This window comes from Vanessa tameamea, chromosome 24, assembly GCF_037043105.1.
Source record: "Vanessa tameamea isolate UH-Manoa-2023 chromosome 24, ilVanTame1 primary haplotype, whole genome shotgun sequence".
In the NCBI taxonomy this organism is placed as follows: domain Eukaryota; kingdom Metazoa; phylum Arthropoda; class Insecta; order Lepidoptera; family Nymphalidae; genus Vanessa; species Vanessa tameamea.
Window position 1 is genome coordinate 509,243 of NC_087332.1, and position 15,214 is coordinate 524,456.

The 15,214-nt window shown below is 31.5% G+C and overlaps 2 protein-coding genes across 2 annotated transcripts in view; both read left to right on the forward strand.

Moving 5' to 3' along the window:
* The window catches only part of LOC113403182 (octopamine receptor Oamb), a 144,614-nt gene extending 138,176 nt beyond the window's left edge, over nucleotides 1–6,438 (forward strand). Inside the window, exons 5-10 of the mRNA XM_026643646.2 lie at nucleotides 1,474–1,684; nucleotides 3,092–3,245; nucleotides 4,448–4,724; nucleotides 5,486–5,703; nucleotides 5,882–6,043; nucleotides 6,191–6,438. Of these exons, the coding sequence (XP_026499431.1) occupies nucleotides 1,474–1,684; nucleotides 3,092–3,245; nucleotides 4,448–4,724; nucleotides 5,486–5,703; nucleotides 5,882–6,043; nucleotides 6,191–6,194 (1,026 nt within the window). The 3' untranslated portion in view covers nucleotides 6,195–6,438. The remainder of the gene's footprint in view (nucleotides 1–1,473; nucleotides 1,685–3,091; nucleotides 3,246–4,447; nucleotides 4,725–5,485; nucleotides 5,704–5,881; nucleotides 6,044–6,190) is intronic.
* A 3,307-nt stretch (nucleotides 6,439–9,745) lies between these two features.
* Nucleotides 9,746–15,214, forward strand: part of LOC113403183 (serine protease HTRA2, mitochondrial-like) — a 33,121-nt gene continuing 27,652 nt past the window's right edge. Inside the window, exon 1 of the mRNA XM_026643647.2 lies at nucleotides 9,746–9,905. Coding sequence (XP_026499432.2) covers nucleotides 9,874–9,905 — 32 coding nt within the window. The 5' untranslated portion in view covers nucleotides 9,746–9,873. The remainder of the gene's footprint in view (nucleotides 9,906–15,214) is intronic.

The following is a 15,214-nucleotide window of genomic DNA, read 5'->3' on the forward strand; positions in this document are numbered from 1 at the left end:
TTATAACTTATATAGTTGATGCTATATTGTCCACGAAAAGGTCATTTTAAAAAGGTTTCATGTCTAAATATGATTGTGTAATCCTTACGTTTAATAAGAGATGAAACGTGACTAGCCTAACATTTCAAGTCTACTAAGACACGTTTTTATATCAAAATTTATTCCTACCTAATACTGATGTTTAGTTAATTTTATGATGCTCAATTACCTTCATTTAAATAAATGCCGAGATAGCTTATTGGTTAGAACGTTAGAACGATTGAGCGTTAAAACCCGTCAGGCAATACTGAATATTCATGTACTTAATTTGTGTTTATTAGTCTTGTTGTGCTCGGGGACTCTAAATTTGGCAGATGAAATTATGACACATTTTTAACTCGATTTGGAGTTAAAATAAAATCTTCTCTAAGATTACTTATCTTCCAGTTTGAACAGTGAATGAGTCAGTGTAACTACAGGCACAAAGGACATAACATCTTATTTCCTGAGGTACGCATTAGTATTTTAAGGAGTGATTTAATTTCCTTAAGCGAATATGTATGATTGGTGGTTTTTTCATTAAATATCAGGTGGGCCTAAATCTCGTCCGAATATTACAGAAAAAAAAACAGCTGAGACAGCATTACAATAGTAAAAAGGTCACGCGTAACTTTTTATTAGCTTGACCTTAAAAGCTAGACTCTAGACTAACCAGGTTTATAGTACTAGCAAAATCGTGGGCGAAACTGGTTCGGTGACATTACATAGAAAGCCCACAACCTCTCATTCATGAAAGCTTATATTAAATAGTTTAATAAGTATCATAAAGCGTAAATGCTTGATATTAACTGCCCACAATCTTCTTTTCATCTATTTTAGGTCTAAAAACCATAGAGCTTTATTATAAAATCATATTTATATAACAAACAAGTGTCCGCCCGCAGCATCGTGTGCAGGTTTTGGATACATTTTAGTGAGATAAAAATAACGGGATAATCTATGGGCTAACTACAGACTATAATCTACATGAGTGCTAAATTTCGTTCAGAATCATTCAGCCATTCTGGCGTGATAAATGACAATCTATCCACTCCAACTTTCGCATTTATAATATTAGTAAGAAGGAAGTTAAATTAATTTTCCTTAAATTTCGGAGTAACTGCTTTTATATTGAATATAATGTTGATATAAATTAACTTAATACTTTCTAGTGAATGCAATAAATAAAGTACACATGTATCTTATAAAAAATATATAGCTATTGTAAGTATTTATTTCAAAGAATGTTAACTTTGAGCAAGCCCATTTGGATAGGTACTCGTTAGATATTCTACAACCAAATAGCAATACTTAGAGCTGTTGTGTTCCGATTTCAAGGGTGAGTGAGCCAGTGTAACATCAGGCAAGAGGGACGTTGGTGGCGCATTGGCGATATAAGTTATGTTCAATTATTAAATGGAATCAATTTAATAAAATCTTGATTTTACCCCACAGCCCGAAGAAGCAGAAACCAAGGAAGACTGGACACTCAACCCACCCTGCCCGTGGACATGTGAGCTCACCAACGATGCCGGTTACGTCGTCTATTCAGCACTCGGCTCATTTTACATCCCCATGTTTGTCATGTTGTTCTTCTACTGGAGGATATACAAAGCAGCTGTACGAACAACCAAGGCCATTAATCAAGGATTTAGGACTACAAAAGGTTGGTACAGATTAATATTTTAAAGGTTAATGCAGTCGCTGCTTAATTATGGTGAACCGTAATTTTGATCTTGTTTAGTAATAGTTTAACTCCGCCCTAAGCGATTGCTAAATTGGCAGAAAGCTGCAGTCACTGCTATCTCCAGGTATTTGGAGACCTGGTTTAACCATCGTTTACTACATGGAATCTTGGATTTTTGCTTTTAATTTTGTCTATAATTTATCATTCCTTCGAAATTATCAGTCAAACTTCGAATTATTTCACAACATCCTTAACATTAGGCAAATCAGTGACATTCTTAGTGAACTATCGGAAAAACTACTGCAAGTAAATACGGCGCAGCTGTAAAATGACCGTTTTATTTTTAAGGAAAAGGATATGAAGCCTTAAAGACGTGTTGCTTCAATGTGCATTGTCGAATGATGTTTTTTTCGTTATGTTCGTCGCAAACTTTTGCTTTCTCGTTTAGCTTGACGAGATCTCAGAATAGAAATTTGTCACTACAAAATTCAAGTGGTGCTAATCTGGGATTATGTCTAATTAGGCTAAAATTATTGGTTCATGCCTTATCTCTGCTGTGTTATTTTGTGAATTGAAAGCTGAGTCATAATTTATCTATAAATTCATGTATTTTGAAACTCTCGTAAAATTTATTTTAAATAATTTCTCGATTTTATAACGTCACAATAAATACTCTAATATTGATAATATAATGACTATTTACTAAATATCGATAATAAAATAAACACGATAATCTTGCTGTTTCATGATGATAATTTTGAGACATTCGTGTAAGTAGACAAGGAAATAAAATCTACTGATAACTGATAAGTCTAAGTAATAGTTCAAGAAAATAACCGAATACAGCACATTACGTTTATTACGGCAAGAAATATGGAAATTAGTTCCACAAAACTTGAAGTAGGTTTTTGTCAAGGCTTACTTGTAAAATTTGTGCTAATAAAACCACGAAATATTCTTCATTTAATAGCTCTTTCTTAAATGTGAAATATAATTTTATGTAGATAATAAATCTATATAATATGTCTGTGTGTCTGTTACGCTTTCACAGTTAAGTAACTGAATCAAGCAAACAAGGGAAATTTTTTATATCTAAAACCTGCGATCGCCTGCGTGTAACTCCTTACACGGATGAAGTCGCGACCGAAATTAAGTATATTATATTTGTAAAAAATGCGATCTTAAATAGATCTAAATTTATATTTCGAATAAAATCGACTAATCTTATAACGAGACAGCGGATATGGCTCTTATATGTTTTTCTTACATTTCAGGTGTCTTTTCGAACCAGTGTTTCTATATTGGATAAAGATTTTAACTTTGGCTTCTACCATAAAACCAATATTTTGTGGCATTAAATAAATTTGTACCATTTTTTAATTTCAGGTAGAGGATTAGGTAGCAGATTCGATGACAACCGTCTAACATTGCGGATTCATAGAGGCAGAGGTTCCGCCAGACCACACGGATCACCTCTCTCCACGGCTTCCAATCATTCTACGAGTACCTCGCTCAGTGCATCTCCTGAAAGGTTGAGAAGGTTGGTCAATTAGTCCGTCTTTTTCTTGCTTCCGAAAAATATCATATGATTGAAAGTGACAAAATATTCTGATATGATTTACTCTTTGTAACTTTAGGAACATAATTTATCTTCTTTGTGATCGTCATGGATCCAACGTCCTTGACTTGCTACTTGTAGTTAATGAGATCTATTCAAATATACTTACACTCATCGATTCAGCGAGATCTGTTTTTAGGACCATTTAATGTATTGATTCTTACGTTTCCAGCAGTATCGGCTCTAACGAATTAATTATAAAACGCGCTCTTTAACCACAATGAAATATAGATTAAAAGTGTTATTCCACTCGCTAACAAGTCCAGAAAGGTCAAGTAAAACTTGATCTTTAAAATCATCGAGCAATTTTTTTTTAATTCAATATGAGCATATTGAATAAAGTTTTCTCAAAATTTTCTTTCAGCCAAACTTATATATTACTTAAACAAAAATTAACATTTACCCATAAATATACCTTTTTTGTGATGAGACTGAAATTTTAAGAGGGGATTGAACTGAGATACGAGTTCTAGGATACGATACTGTAGTTCTTTGTATAGAAAATCAAACTCAAAATATACTTTATTTAAGTAAGCTTTTTAATCGACATTTTACAAACAATATTAAGTGAAGCTACCAATGGTTCGGTACCAAATGTAGATTCTATCGAGAAGAACCGGCAAGAAACTCAACATTTAGAATACAAAGTTATGTTATCCAAATACAATTATCCTGTATAATTGTATTTACTTCAAAAAATTATTAAAAAAAAAGTATCAATTAATATCAAATTTTAAATAAATTTATGAAGTTGAATTTTTGACTTTTTTTTAAAAAAGCTCTAAAACGTGATAACTCAAAAATGGTTCACTTTTGCATCATGCATATAGGGGATAAAATTATCGCAAATAGTCACCCCTATCACTTCCTAACGGGAATACGTCGATTTACCAATAAACCTGTATATGTATATAACATTATATATAAATATCATAATATAAATAATAATCAATAATATGAAAGAGTAAAAATATTTGGAATCCTTATCAATCAAATTCAAATATACTTTATTCAATATAGAAGGGTTAGTTACACTTGCATATTGATAGTCAAACATCTGCAATAAAAAACTAACGTTTAATATTTTTACAAATTCTGTGCAGTTATTCAATTATTCCTTGCAGGCATTCCAGTGCAAGGCGAGCTCATGAAAAGGTCAAAATATCTGTATCTTATCCATCAACCGAACAGATCTGTCCAGCTCATGAGAACTCCAGGTCACCAAGTCGATCCCCAAGCCCGTCCCTTTACGCGGTCCATTACGAGAGAGATGGAAGGGAATTGACCGAGAGTCGACTGAGAGTCAGACCATCACACCACCTGTCACCAGCACCACTGTACGATGAATATGATGATAAACCAAGAACAAGAAGAATGGGCAAGAGGAATATAAAAGCGCAGGTAACTTTTATAGAAGAATTAAGTTAACTTGTATTCCATACAGGATCCATCCTGAGAAACCCGTGAATTAAGGCGTATTGTAGAATATTTTCTGCATACATATTATTTGACGACCTCCGTGGTCGAGTAGTGTGTACACCGGTTTTCATGGGTACGCCACTCCGAGGTCTCGGGTTCGATTCCCGGCCGAGTCGATGTAGAAAAAGTTCATTAGTTTTCTATGTTGTCTTGGGTCTGGGTGTTTGTGGTACCGTCGTTACTTCTGATTTTCCATAACACAAGTGCTTTAGCTACTTACATTGGGATCAGAGTAATGTATGTGATGTTGTCCAATATTTATTTATATTATTATCTTTGATTCATGTGTCAAATAAAATAAATCGTTACGCTTTGTTACACAGAATGTCGCCTATATAAAAAAATCCTAGAAATATAATTGACTATATGGTAGGGACTTATGTGAGCCCGTCTAGGTAAATAGGAGTACCAGCTTCCTTCATTTAATTCACCGCTAACACCATATATTTGTCCTTAGTATTGTTGAGATCTGGTTTTAAGGGTGAGTGAGTCAGCTTAATTCAAACAAATAACTTTTTATGTTCCAATATTGGTGGGGCATTGCTGATGTAATGGAAGTTTAATATTTCTTGCAGCGCTAACGTCTTTTGGTGGTGGTGACCATTTACTATGTCGTAACCCATTAACAATACGTCTGTTAATTTTTTTTAAAATGTACTAAATTAATTAATTTTAATTAACAGGTGAAACGTTTCCGCATGGAAACCAAAGCGGCGAAGACCCTGGGGATCATAGTCGGCGGCTTCGTCTTCTGCTGGCTTCCTTTTTTCAGCGTGTACGTCGTGAGGGCTTTCTGCGGCGACTGCGTTACACCTATCGTCTTTTCTGTGCTGTTTTGGCTTGGATACTGCAATTCTGCTATAAACCCGCTGATATACGCCCTGTTCTCAAAGGACTTTAGGTATACAATTTTTAAGGAGTTATGTTACTGAATAATCACATCTTTAAAAGAAATTACCATGAATAAAATTCCATCTGTTATAAATATGGCTGATGGCCAATCCATTCTGTTATAAAAAAATATGGCTTTTATGTAATAAAGAAATATTTAGTTTAAGCTAAATAATATTTTTTTCTAGGTTTGCTTTCAAGCGAATTATCTGCAAATGCTTCTGCGCTGGTGACACTTCTCGAAGGGAGTCAGGTGCTGATGACGTTACACGTCGCCGACCGCCTCACTCGCATTCACATTCGCACTCACTAGAAGAGGAAAGTTCTATACATAACACAAATAACGATAGGTTAGTTATTCATAACGGTAACGAATATAACGTTATTGTCTAAAAACTACAGTAATTATAAAAGTGAAGATACTATAATTTCAGCTCTTTCTTTTATGCTCTTTTATTGAATCTATAGCCGTAATATGACATTTGTGTTATTTTCAGGTGACGTCCAGCTATGCGACGGCAAAATGCACAGTTCCAGGCGACCGTCGCATGCGTTTAACGTTATATTTTAGTTAAAATAAATAAAAGACTCTTTAAAACTATTCTATTTAGATGTGTGTAAAAATATATGTTGTAATATAATTACATTTTTAATCGTCAATGAATAGGATAATGTGATTCTAATGTAAATATGAACATAATATTGCCGCAATGCAGCGGCAGTCTTACTAGGTTATACAGAAGAAAAAAAATATTTACCTGGTAATGAATGCAAGCCCTTTCGACCTCTCAACAGCAATAGTTAGTATTGTTATGTTGAAGTTGGAAGGATGAGTGAGCCCCTATCTAAAGGCATAACATTTTAATTGTCAAGATTGCACTATGGCGATGTAAGGAATTGTTTATATTTCTGACAACTGTTTATGGGCGATGATGACTTACTGGCAGGTGGCATATTTGCCCGTCCACAGATAACCGTTTTAGATAAAAAAAACGAAGTGTAAACCGGAATATAGTGTGTAAACAGACTAGATATTTCTATAGATCGAAATCTACTCGAAATCAATCAAAGTCAGTGTGACTTGTCTTGAGATTATCATTATCTACATTCGATTTAATCGTTCGATTTAAATACGACGTAAGGTATTTCTTACCTATATAATAAACAAATGAAAATGTAATTTACAAAGTTTTTACTGCAGGGCGTTGAAATTACAAAAGGTGCACATTATGGTATTCAAACGATATCAATAATATATTGCAAATAATTAATTCGCAACGGGATACTGCCTTCGTGAATTCGAAAGTTGTAATCTTGATTCACTATTTATTCTCGATCGAGTGTATATTTGCTGTGTATAATTAAACGGTCAGGCCGTTACTAATTATAACCTTCTTTAAGCGATATAATATGTCGTGTTTAACAATTCTACTGATATTGTTTAGTCCTCAAAGCAATTTAATGAAAATGAATAAATACTTAAACTACAACTATTTTAGCTTTGCTTGAATTTTTTCATTGGTCGTATATTATATTTGTTTTTCATTTAATAAAATATATAATATAAAATCGCTAGAATGTCGTTATCATTAAAATATATTAACATAATATTATATAAAATATACGTAATAATTATCACTGTAATTTAAGTAATAAGTTATTGAAAATCTACAATTTTTTTTATGTTTAATATTTCAGTTTATGTGACATTTTACTTGCTAGCTCTGAGTGAGTGTAGATCTATATTTTAAATTACAAAATTATAAGAACCATAATAAATGTTTTATTTTAATAACAAATTTATATACAAAGCAGCAATACTTAGTTTTATTTTAAGCATCCGATTATTTACCAGTAAATCTAGTCACCCTGTAACAACGTTAAGATATATTTAAGTAATGTAATCGTGTGTTTATATTATTCATAACGTTATTGATTTTTTGAAAAGACTGTTCTAAAATAAATAATTTAAAATGTAAAAAAATTTACCTACGATAAAATGTATTGATTGTATGTAACATTAAAATATATGTTAAGGTAAAGAGCTTGAAATTGAAACATATTTTCAAATTCTCATATTAACTGTTTAAAGTATGTTACCATTATTTGAGATTTTTAATTAATTAGGATATAATTTTATTAGTAAATATTTATAATTTAAAATTATGTTAAAAATAATGCCAAAGATCATTTTATAATATTATATGTGATATGTATATGTTAATTAATCGATCTTGAAGTTAAAATAAATAAATTAACCAAAAAGATTATTCTTTGGATACCAAATGACTAAAATATATATTTTTCTTATGTACCTGAATACTAAGTAAATGACCAGAGCTTACATGATGTTACTTATAACAACACGCAACTTTAAGTATAAGCTATGTGTAGTTAAAATAAGAGATTGTATTAACAAAAAACCTTCCTTAAATGTGTCTCTATACTGTCTATTTAATATTTTTTCTTAAATACGTACTCTTATGGCTTGTTTACACTTTGATTAGGTTTGACAACTAAATAGTTTAGCTTTGAGAGTAAAGGGCATAAATGTTGAAATATATGTGTAAAAAAATATTGAAAATTTCAACAAATTCTAAACTATGACGGTTAATATTTTAGTTGCAGACACTAACTAAGAATTCAGTTAAAATAAATAAATTACTAATTAAAGCGTAAACAAGGCTTTACCTACCTCATTTGCTATAAAAAAATATTCAAAAACATCGTTCTAATGTAAGTATAGCTAAATACGACTTTTATATAAATAAAACAAAATTTTCGTTTTGGTGTATCCGATTTAAATAATTTCATAACCCTAATTAATCACCTTACGAAACTCATTGTTTTTAGGAAACGAATCGTTACATTTTTTGATACGTACCAATTCCTCTGTTTTTGTGTAAGTCGTTACTCAAAAGTTATGTAATACATAATGCAAAACAAATTTGCTATTAACAAGATTCATTTTCTTTAAACAAAGCAGTCAATATTCTTCATGTAATATTTATTATAAAAAAAAAGTATTTGTATTTTAAGACACGATAATAAAAGATCTCAACGTTCCTCAAAGTAATTCGTCAGTGTGTTCGATGTTTCATTGTAATTGTTCGATAGACGAACAATGTATCTATATTGTGTGTCGAAAATATAAATGTTATGTACAAATATATGATATGTTGCAAATTTTCTTTGTTTCATTTCAATAGACAATCTGCACAAATAGTCATGTGTCCATCTTGGCTTTGCGAATTTTTTGAATTAATAACTGTGATATAAATATTCCATTAGAACAAACATCTGTATTATATTTATACAAATATAAACAGATTATATATTAATATAAACAGTATCGTATCGTTCATCAAAATTAAGATTAGAAAAATCCGTATTTTCAATTAGTTATTTTAGTTAAGACTTCGGCCGCATGAGAAGATTAGATCGCGGGCTAGAGAGGAGGAATGGTTTTTTGCTCTATCCTTCAATACGATTTCTATTTACATAAAATTCTCTATTCCGGAGATACTGACAAACATAAATTATATAATTTTATCCTTAAAATTAGATTATTTTCAACAATTTTCAAACTGGGCTTTCAGCGCTACGGCATGTGAAGCACCTTCGCTTTTTGTAAGAAAGAATAAGCGTTTTGAAATATGACAAGCACTTTTATGTGTTGCATCCTAGTCGCACGTTTAAGTTCGACAAAATATTATAGTTTTTCTTAATTTTAGGAAAACGATGCAAATTCGCGCAACGCGAAATATTATTGTTTTAATCAGGAACTAAACCTGTACCATATAAAACACTTAATTTATACACTTAATATTATATACAATTTAAAATATAATTTATTCCAATACAGTTGTATTTAATACATGCAAAGTACACTTATATTATTGTAACACGAAGTACAGTAGGTATAATAATATAATAATAACGTTGAAAATAACTGTTATTATTTAAATAACGTTACCCATAAATGCTATTTGTATATAGTCTGTGGATAATAATATCTGTCAAAATGAAATTGACAACACTCGGTCAACACGCTTCAGTCGGACGAGCGTTGTCGTGGCATAGTCGTGTGTATTATTTAGAAACGTATTTGTTATCATTTTACGCCAACTAGTGTTTTGTATCAAACATAGCCCACGCATTAACAATTATAAACAGTATTATGAACAAGATGTACTTCGGTGGCGTTGAGGGGTGAGTTTTTATTAATAATATCGATAGTAGAAAGGCTTGCCTTGAATTCCGATAAATTTCGTAACGTGTATTAGAGTGTACTGAATATTTCGTTAGTATTATAACATTTATGAATGCAATTAATATTTATTTCAAGTTAGTTACAAGTCGATGGTATGAATATTAATATATTTTGTATTAATATGGATTATTTCTGTGATTGATTTCATATTTTTGTAATTTATGGCATGCCATATTGTGTGTAATAACTAATAAGAAAACAAACTTGCCGGGTTTCCTTCAATTGATTTTAAACGTTATTTCGTATAAAATAAGATGTATATTCAAATTGGTTATTGAGATATGCGTGGAATTTGCATTGGTTAGCAACCTTGGACGTTTTCACCTTTACTTTTCTATAACATTGAAAACAATTAATTCATCAGTCAAGACAGCTGATATTGAACATACCGAAGTCGTAAAAAGCATTAAATTATAAATTTAATTTTCGATAGAATATCTTTGATTTTTCAATAAACACTGATAGTTTTTTAAAAAAAAAAACTGATTTCAAAGTTTTTCTAAATATTATAATTGTTAAAGATTTTGTAAAATCAAAAAAAAGTACGTATACACGTAAATAAATCAGAAAAGTTGTTTTTGCTGTTCCATTTTAGAATATTAAAAAAGTTAAATATATTTACACACTTAGATTTGTAATGAATCATACTAGAGTTTAATTTATAATTAAAAAATATTACAAAATGTATTCTTCAAATTTACCATTATATAAAAATATATTATATTTTTTTTATTTATATATTTACGTACCAATATTAATAATTTATTGGGTTCGTGATTACACTCGCTCGATCTTCGTATTTTCTATAACGTAGATTTTCATTTAAAACATTGAACTAAGTACATTTAAATATAATTTTAATCAAATCAAATTATAAGCAAATTGCGATGACGATAGTTAAAGTTGCAATTTATTATTTAACACAATAAAATTATATGTTATTTCCATTCCTGTGCATTTAGATATTTGTCTGTTTAGCAGCTATCGTGTTTTGATGATAAGTTGTTAATTATATATTTGTCTCTTTCACACGTATGATACCATTTAAAGCAAGAAAGAGACAAAATATTACGGGTTATTATTATTGTAAGACACTATTGATAGTGCGCAGATTTACAAGTACTAGTAATAGTTGTTGAACGCAACTTTCTCTGAAGTAAATTTTGAACACCTACCGTAACTAGGACGCTGATAATAAATGAAATAGTTGACAGAGTTACAACTTAAACGTCACAACAGCAAAGTTGATCTTCTTAATATCACCTTTGAACTTCATTTTAACAGAAATTTAATTTAAACTGAACTTCTACTGACTGAAATTCCCGCCATAAGAATCTTACTCTTATTGTTAAAAAAGTATCCAGGCACCCCATCGCATTTTCAATTAGGTTTTATGACATACAAACGTACAAATAATAAACAAATGTATATATAAAAATAACTTGATGGCGTCCGCCTTTATCTATAAAATTACACTACTGTTATAGAACACGTACATTTTAAATAATTGTTTATAATTCATCTCATGTTCGATGTTGAGGAAAACATCGCAAAGAATGCATTATAGATTTTCTAATGCCTGAGGAATTCTACTAACAAATTGTCACTATCGAAGCATAACATATTAGTTGTATTTTTCCTATTGCACTGACACAACGATCCAGTTGCTTCTCAGTCAATGCTTACATTCAATGCTACATTAGTAGAATTGTCCTCCTATCGTTCACGGCACGGGTTCCCAATCAAAACGTCACATGTCAGTAGTTTAAATTTAGAGATTCGAAATGTTTAACGAAACGTAATTCATTTCGCTTCTCAGCGGTCATTGACGGTTAAACATCAAGAACAAAAGACATATTTGTATAGAATATAAAATATATATTCTCATTGTTGGAGTCAGAACGGATAAGTTCAATTTGTATTCAGTAAAGCAAGCCGGATATAAGTGGTACTTTTGTTTACTTGTTCTATTGATATACGTGGAATATAATTACTAGACTTCTAGTGAGATGAGAGGTGGTCAGATTTGGCGTCTCGTCGGATTTTTAGAATGGGATCTTAGGAATGGTAACTGGAGATTTGTGGTTAAAAATAAATTGTTTTTTAAATGGTGGTAGGGCTTTGTGTAAGCCCGTCTGAGTAACACCCAATCGTCACATATTCTATCGTCAAACAGTAATAGGTACTTAGTATTCTTATGTTTCGGATTTAATGGTATTCAAATTTTATTGATTGTAGAAGGGAAGTAAAAAAGGTCCGCTGTGTTTCTTTCAGGTCTGAGGTGTTCCATACTGGACCGGTGGCAGATTTTTTTGACAATCAATAAGTAGGATACTTAGTGTTATACTTCTAAACTGAATAAAAAAAAATACTTTGACTTTAAACCACCTTTATATGAAACGAGAATTATTTATAAAATTTTTGGTTAGGTTACTATTGTATATTTTTCCCTGCCTGTACTCTTATCGGTGATGCTCCGCAGGGAATCGGCTTGGAGGGTCTCCTATGAGACAGTTTTTACAGCTCACAATCTTTATTCAGCTTACCATCTCGCGAGACAGATGATAATCTAACGGTATTTACAATTTTACGGTGACATATACATAAGAAGGAAGTCCTTGAATTAATTTCGCTTGATTTCTGTTTATCCAACATGACATTTAATTTTGCTTACATTAGATGTTTTCGTGCGTAATCGTAAGGCTTTATTTTTTATTTGGTGTATAATTATTACAAAAACCGGAACTTAGATGTTCTGTTGAATTAAGCGTAATATTTAGTGTTTATTGATTTATATTTATTTTAAATTAAATACACAACAAGTTGATATTAATTGGGCACAACTGGCGCTGTAAGAAATATTAACCATCCCTAAATTCGCCACCAATTTTACTATGAACTAAGATATTATGATCCTTGTGCCTGTATTTACACTGGCTCATTCAACATTCAAATCGAAACACAACAATACTAAGTGTTGCTGTTTGGTGGCAAAATATTTCATAAATCAAGTGGTTCTTACCCAGAAGAACTTGGACGAAGCCCTACCACCAAGGAAAATCGTATTAAATTTAAGTGGTTCTATTCGTTGAATATATTATATTCATTCAAATGCATTATTAGTTTAGTGGCTGTATTATAAGCATAAAGACCGATGTCCAAGTTGGTTGGTCTCTCCAAAAAATGTTGGGCTTTTCCTTCAAGAAGTTCTGTGTATCATCTCGAAGCGTGGGATCGTCTGTCTTGGCTTTGCGACTGTACTCTCCGGTTATGTCGTTTTACCGTTCAATCGGAAATTGAGAGCGAGTTATTTGCGCACAGTGCAGATAGCACGATAATATCTTCTGCGCAATTGGAGACAATTAAGTGCATATGTGTGCTGCGTTGTCTTCGACGTCATAATATTTTTTTGCGAATGACGTCACCCATAAAGGCTAAAACTAAAAGTAAGTCGAATCATCCGCGAAGGTTCCAGAATAAAATAAAAACTACATATCATTCTAATTTCATTACTAATATAAAACATACACTAACCAAGACTTACTAAAAGGTTTATTACTTACAAATATATATTTGCACTTAGCAATAGCAAAAAAAAAACATGAAAATCTTGGCTCTCAATAAATTTAGCTTAGCGCGTCATTCAGCTATGTAGTAGTAAATAGTAAAAATAAGTCTAAAATATAGATAATACTACACATATCACTATAAATAAAAACAAACGAGATTGTGGTACCGGTTTTAATATAGTATTTGTATGTTGACCTTGAAATAAATAAAATAATGTTGATACATTTAAATGTCACTGATTTTGCTGCAAATTGACGAGATTGAACGTTCGTTTCATGACGTATTCATAGATCGTTTTTGCTTGATATTAAAAGGGAATTTAATTTTTGGAACCTATACAGTTGGTGCAGCTGGAAAAATAAATCCGAAAATCATCGTAGACAATCATGTTCGCTGATACGCGATTTTGACTGTTATAATTATAAAATTTGAAGGACATATGCATCAAAATAGCCTATCGCTGTTTTCCAAATTTTCACGAGTGAGACACGAAGTGTCTTATTACAGATCATAACCAGAACTAGATAAAGTGTTGTAATGTTCATACCGTATATGCGGACATCTGGTACCGTTGTCTGGTATACGATATGTGGTATCTGGCGAATTATCTGGTACCGTCAATTTGCCTAAGATAGGGTATGTCAAGGGTATGTGACAATGTTTCTTTGGGAATAGTGACCAAAAAATTATCGTCTAGACAATTGTCATAAACGAAAGATTGTCCTTGTGTTACTAATATAATTAATGCTAAATCCAATTAAACGTTTGATTTTGTCAGCTGTGTAAAGGAATCTGTTCTGTATTGACTATTGACACAATTCACAATCTTTACATCTTGGGAGTGGGTGTGTCTGATTGGCCGATAAAGGTTATTTCCCGCAACAATCGCCCGCATTCCGCTCAACAGACACGCGTTGCATTACAATCTCTTGCGCTTATGCACACTTGTTTTATTTACTAGATATATAAATATACGTATATTTTATATGTTTGGTGGGTGTGTCTTATATAGGGTTGTCAACTGTTATTTTTCATAGCTAAGCTTTTTTTGTAACTTGAATGTAATTTCTGAATAAATTCACGTAGAAAATCTTACAATCGGTAAGATACTTTGGATCAACATTAAATAGCGTTTATCTGTACTTTGTCTCATAAAAAAAATAACGTGAAATTGGAGGCGTACGATGTTTTAGTATCAAAAGGGAGTAAACGTATGTCAGATAAAGTGCCATATATATGAACAGTAATATTTGGTTGATTTTCGTCCAAAAAACAAGCGATTTACAACGATCAAAAAAAAAAAACTCAAAACTCAAAATTCCTTTATTCACCATAGAAGCATCACACTTACTTATTGATGGTCAAATTAAACACTACCACCGGTTCAGAAATAGGAACACCCTGACCTGAGAAGAACCGGCGAAAGAAACCCAGCGGGTCTTTTTTTTTGTCAAATTAATTACATACATAATTGTATATGAATAGAAACAACCAGGAGGCGATCGTTTCATTCCCAAGGTGTGCTATCAAACATAAACTCACTAATTGTATAGTAAGCTTTAGCACACAAGCGTTCCTTAACAATTTTTTTAAATTTGGCAACAGAAGCATTTTGAACGCTTTCTGGGATCCTGTTGTAGAAGCGTATACATTGCCCCACAAAAGAGTTACTGACTCT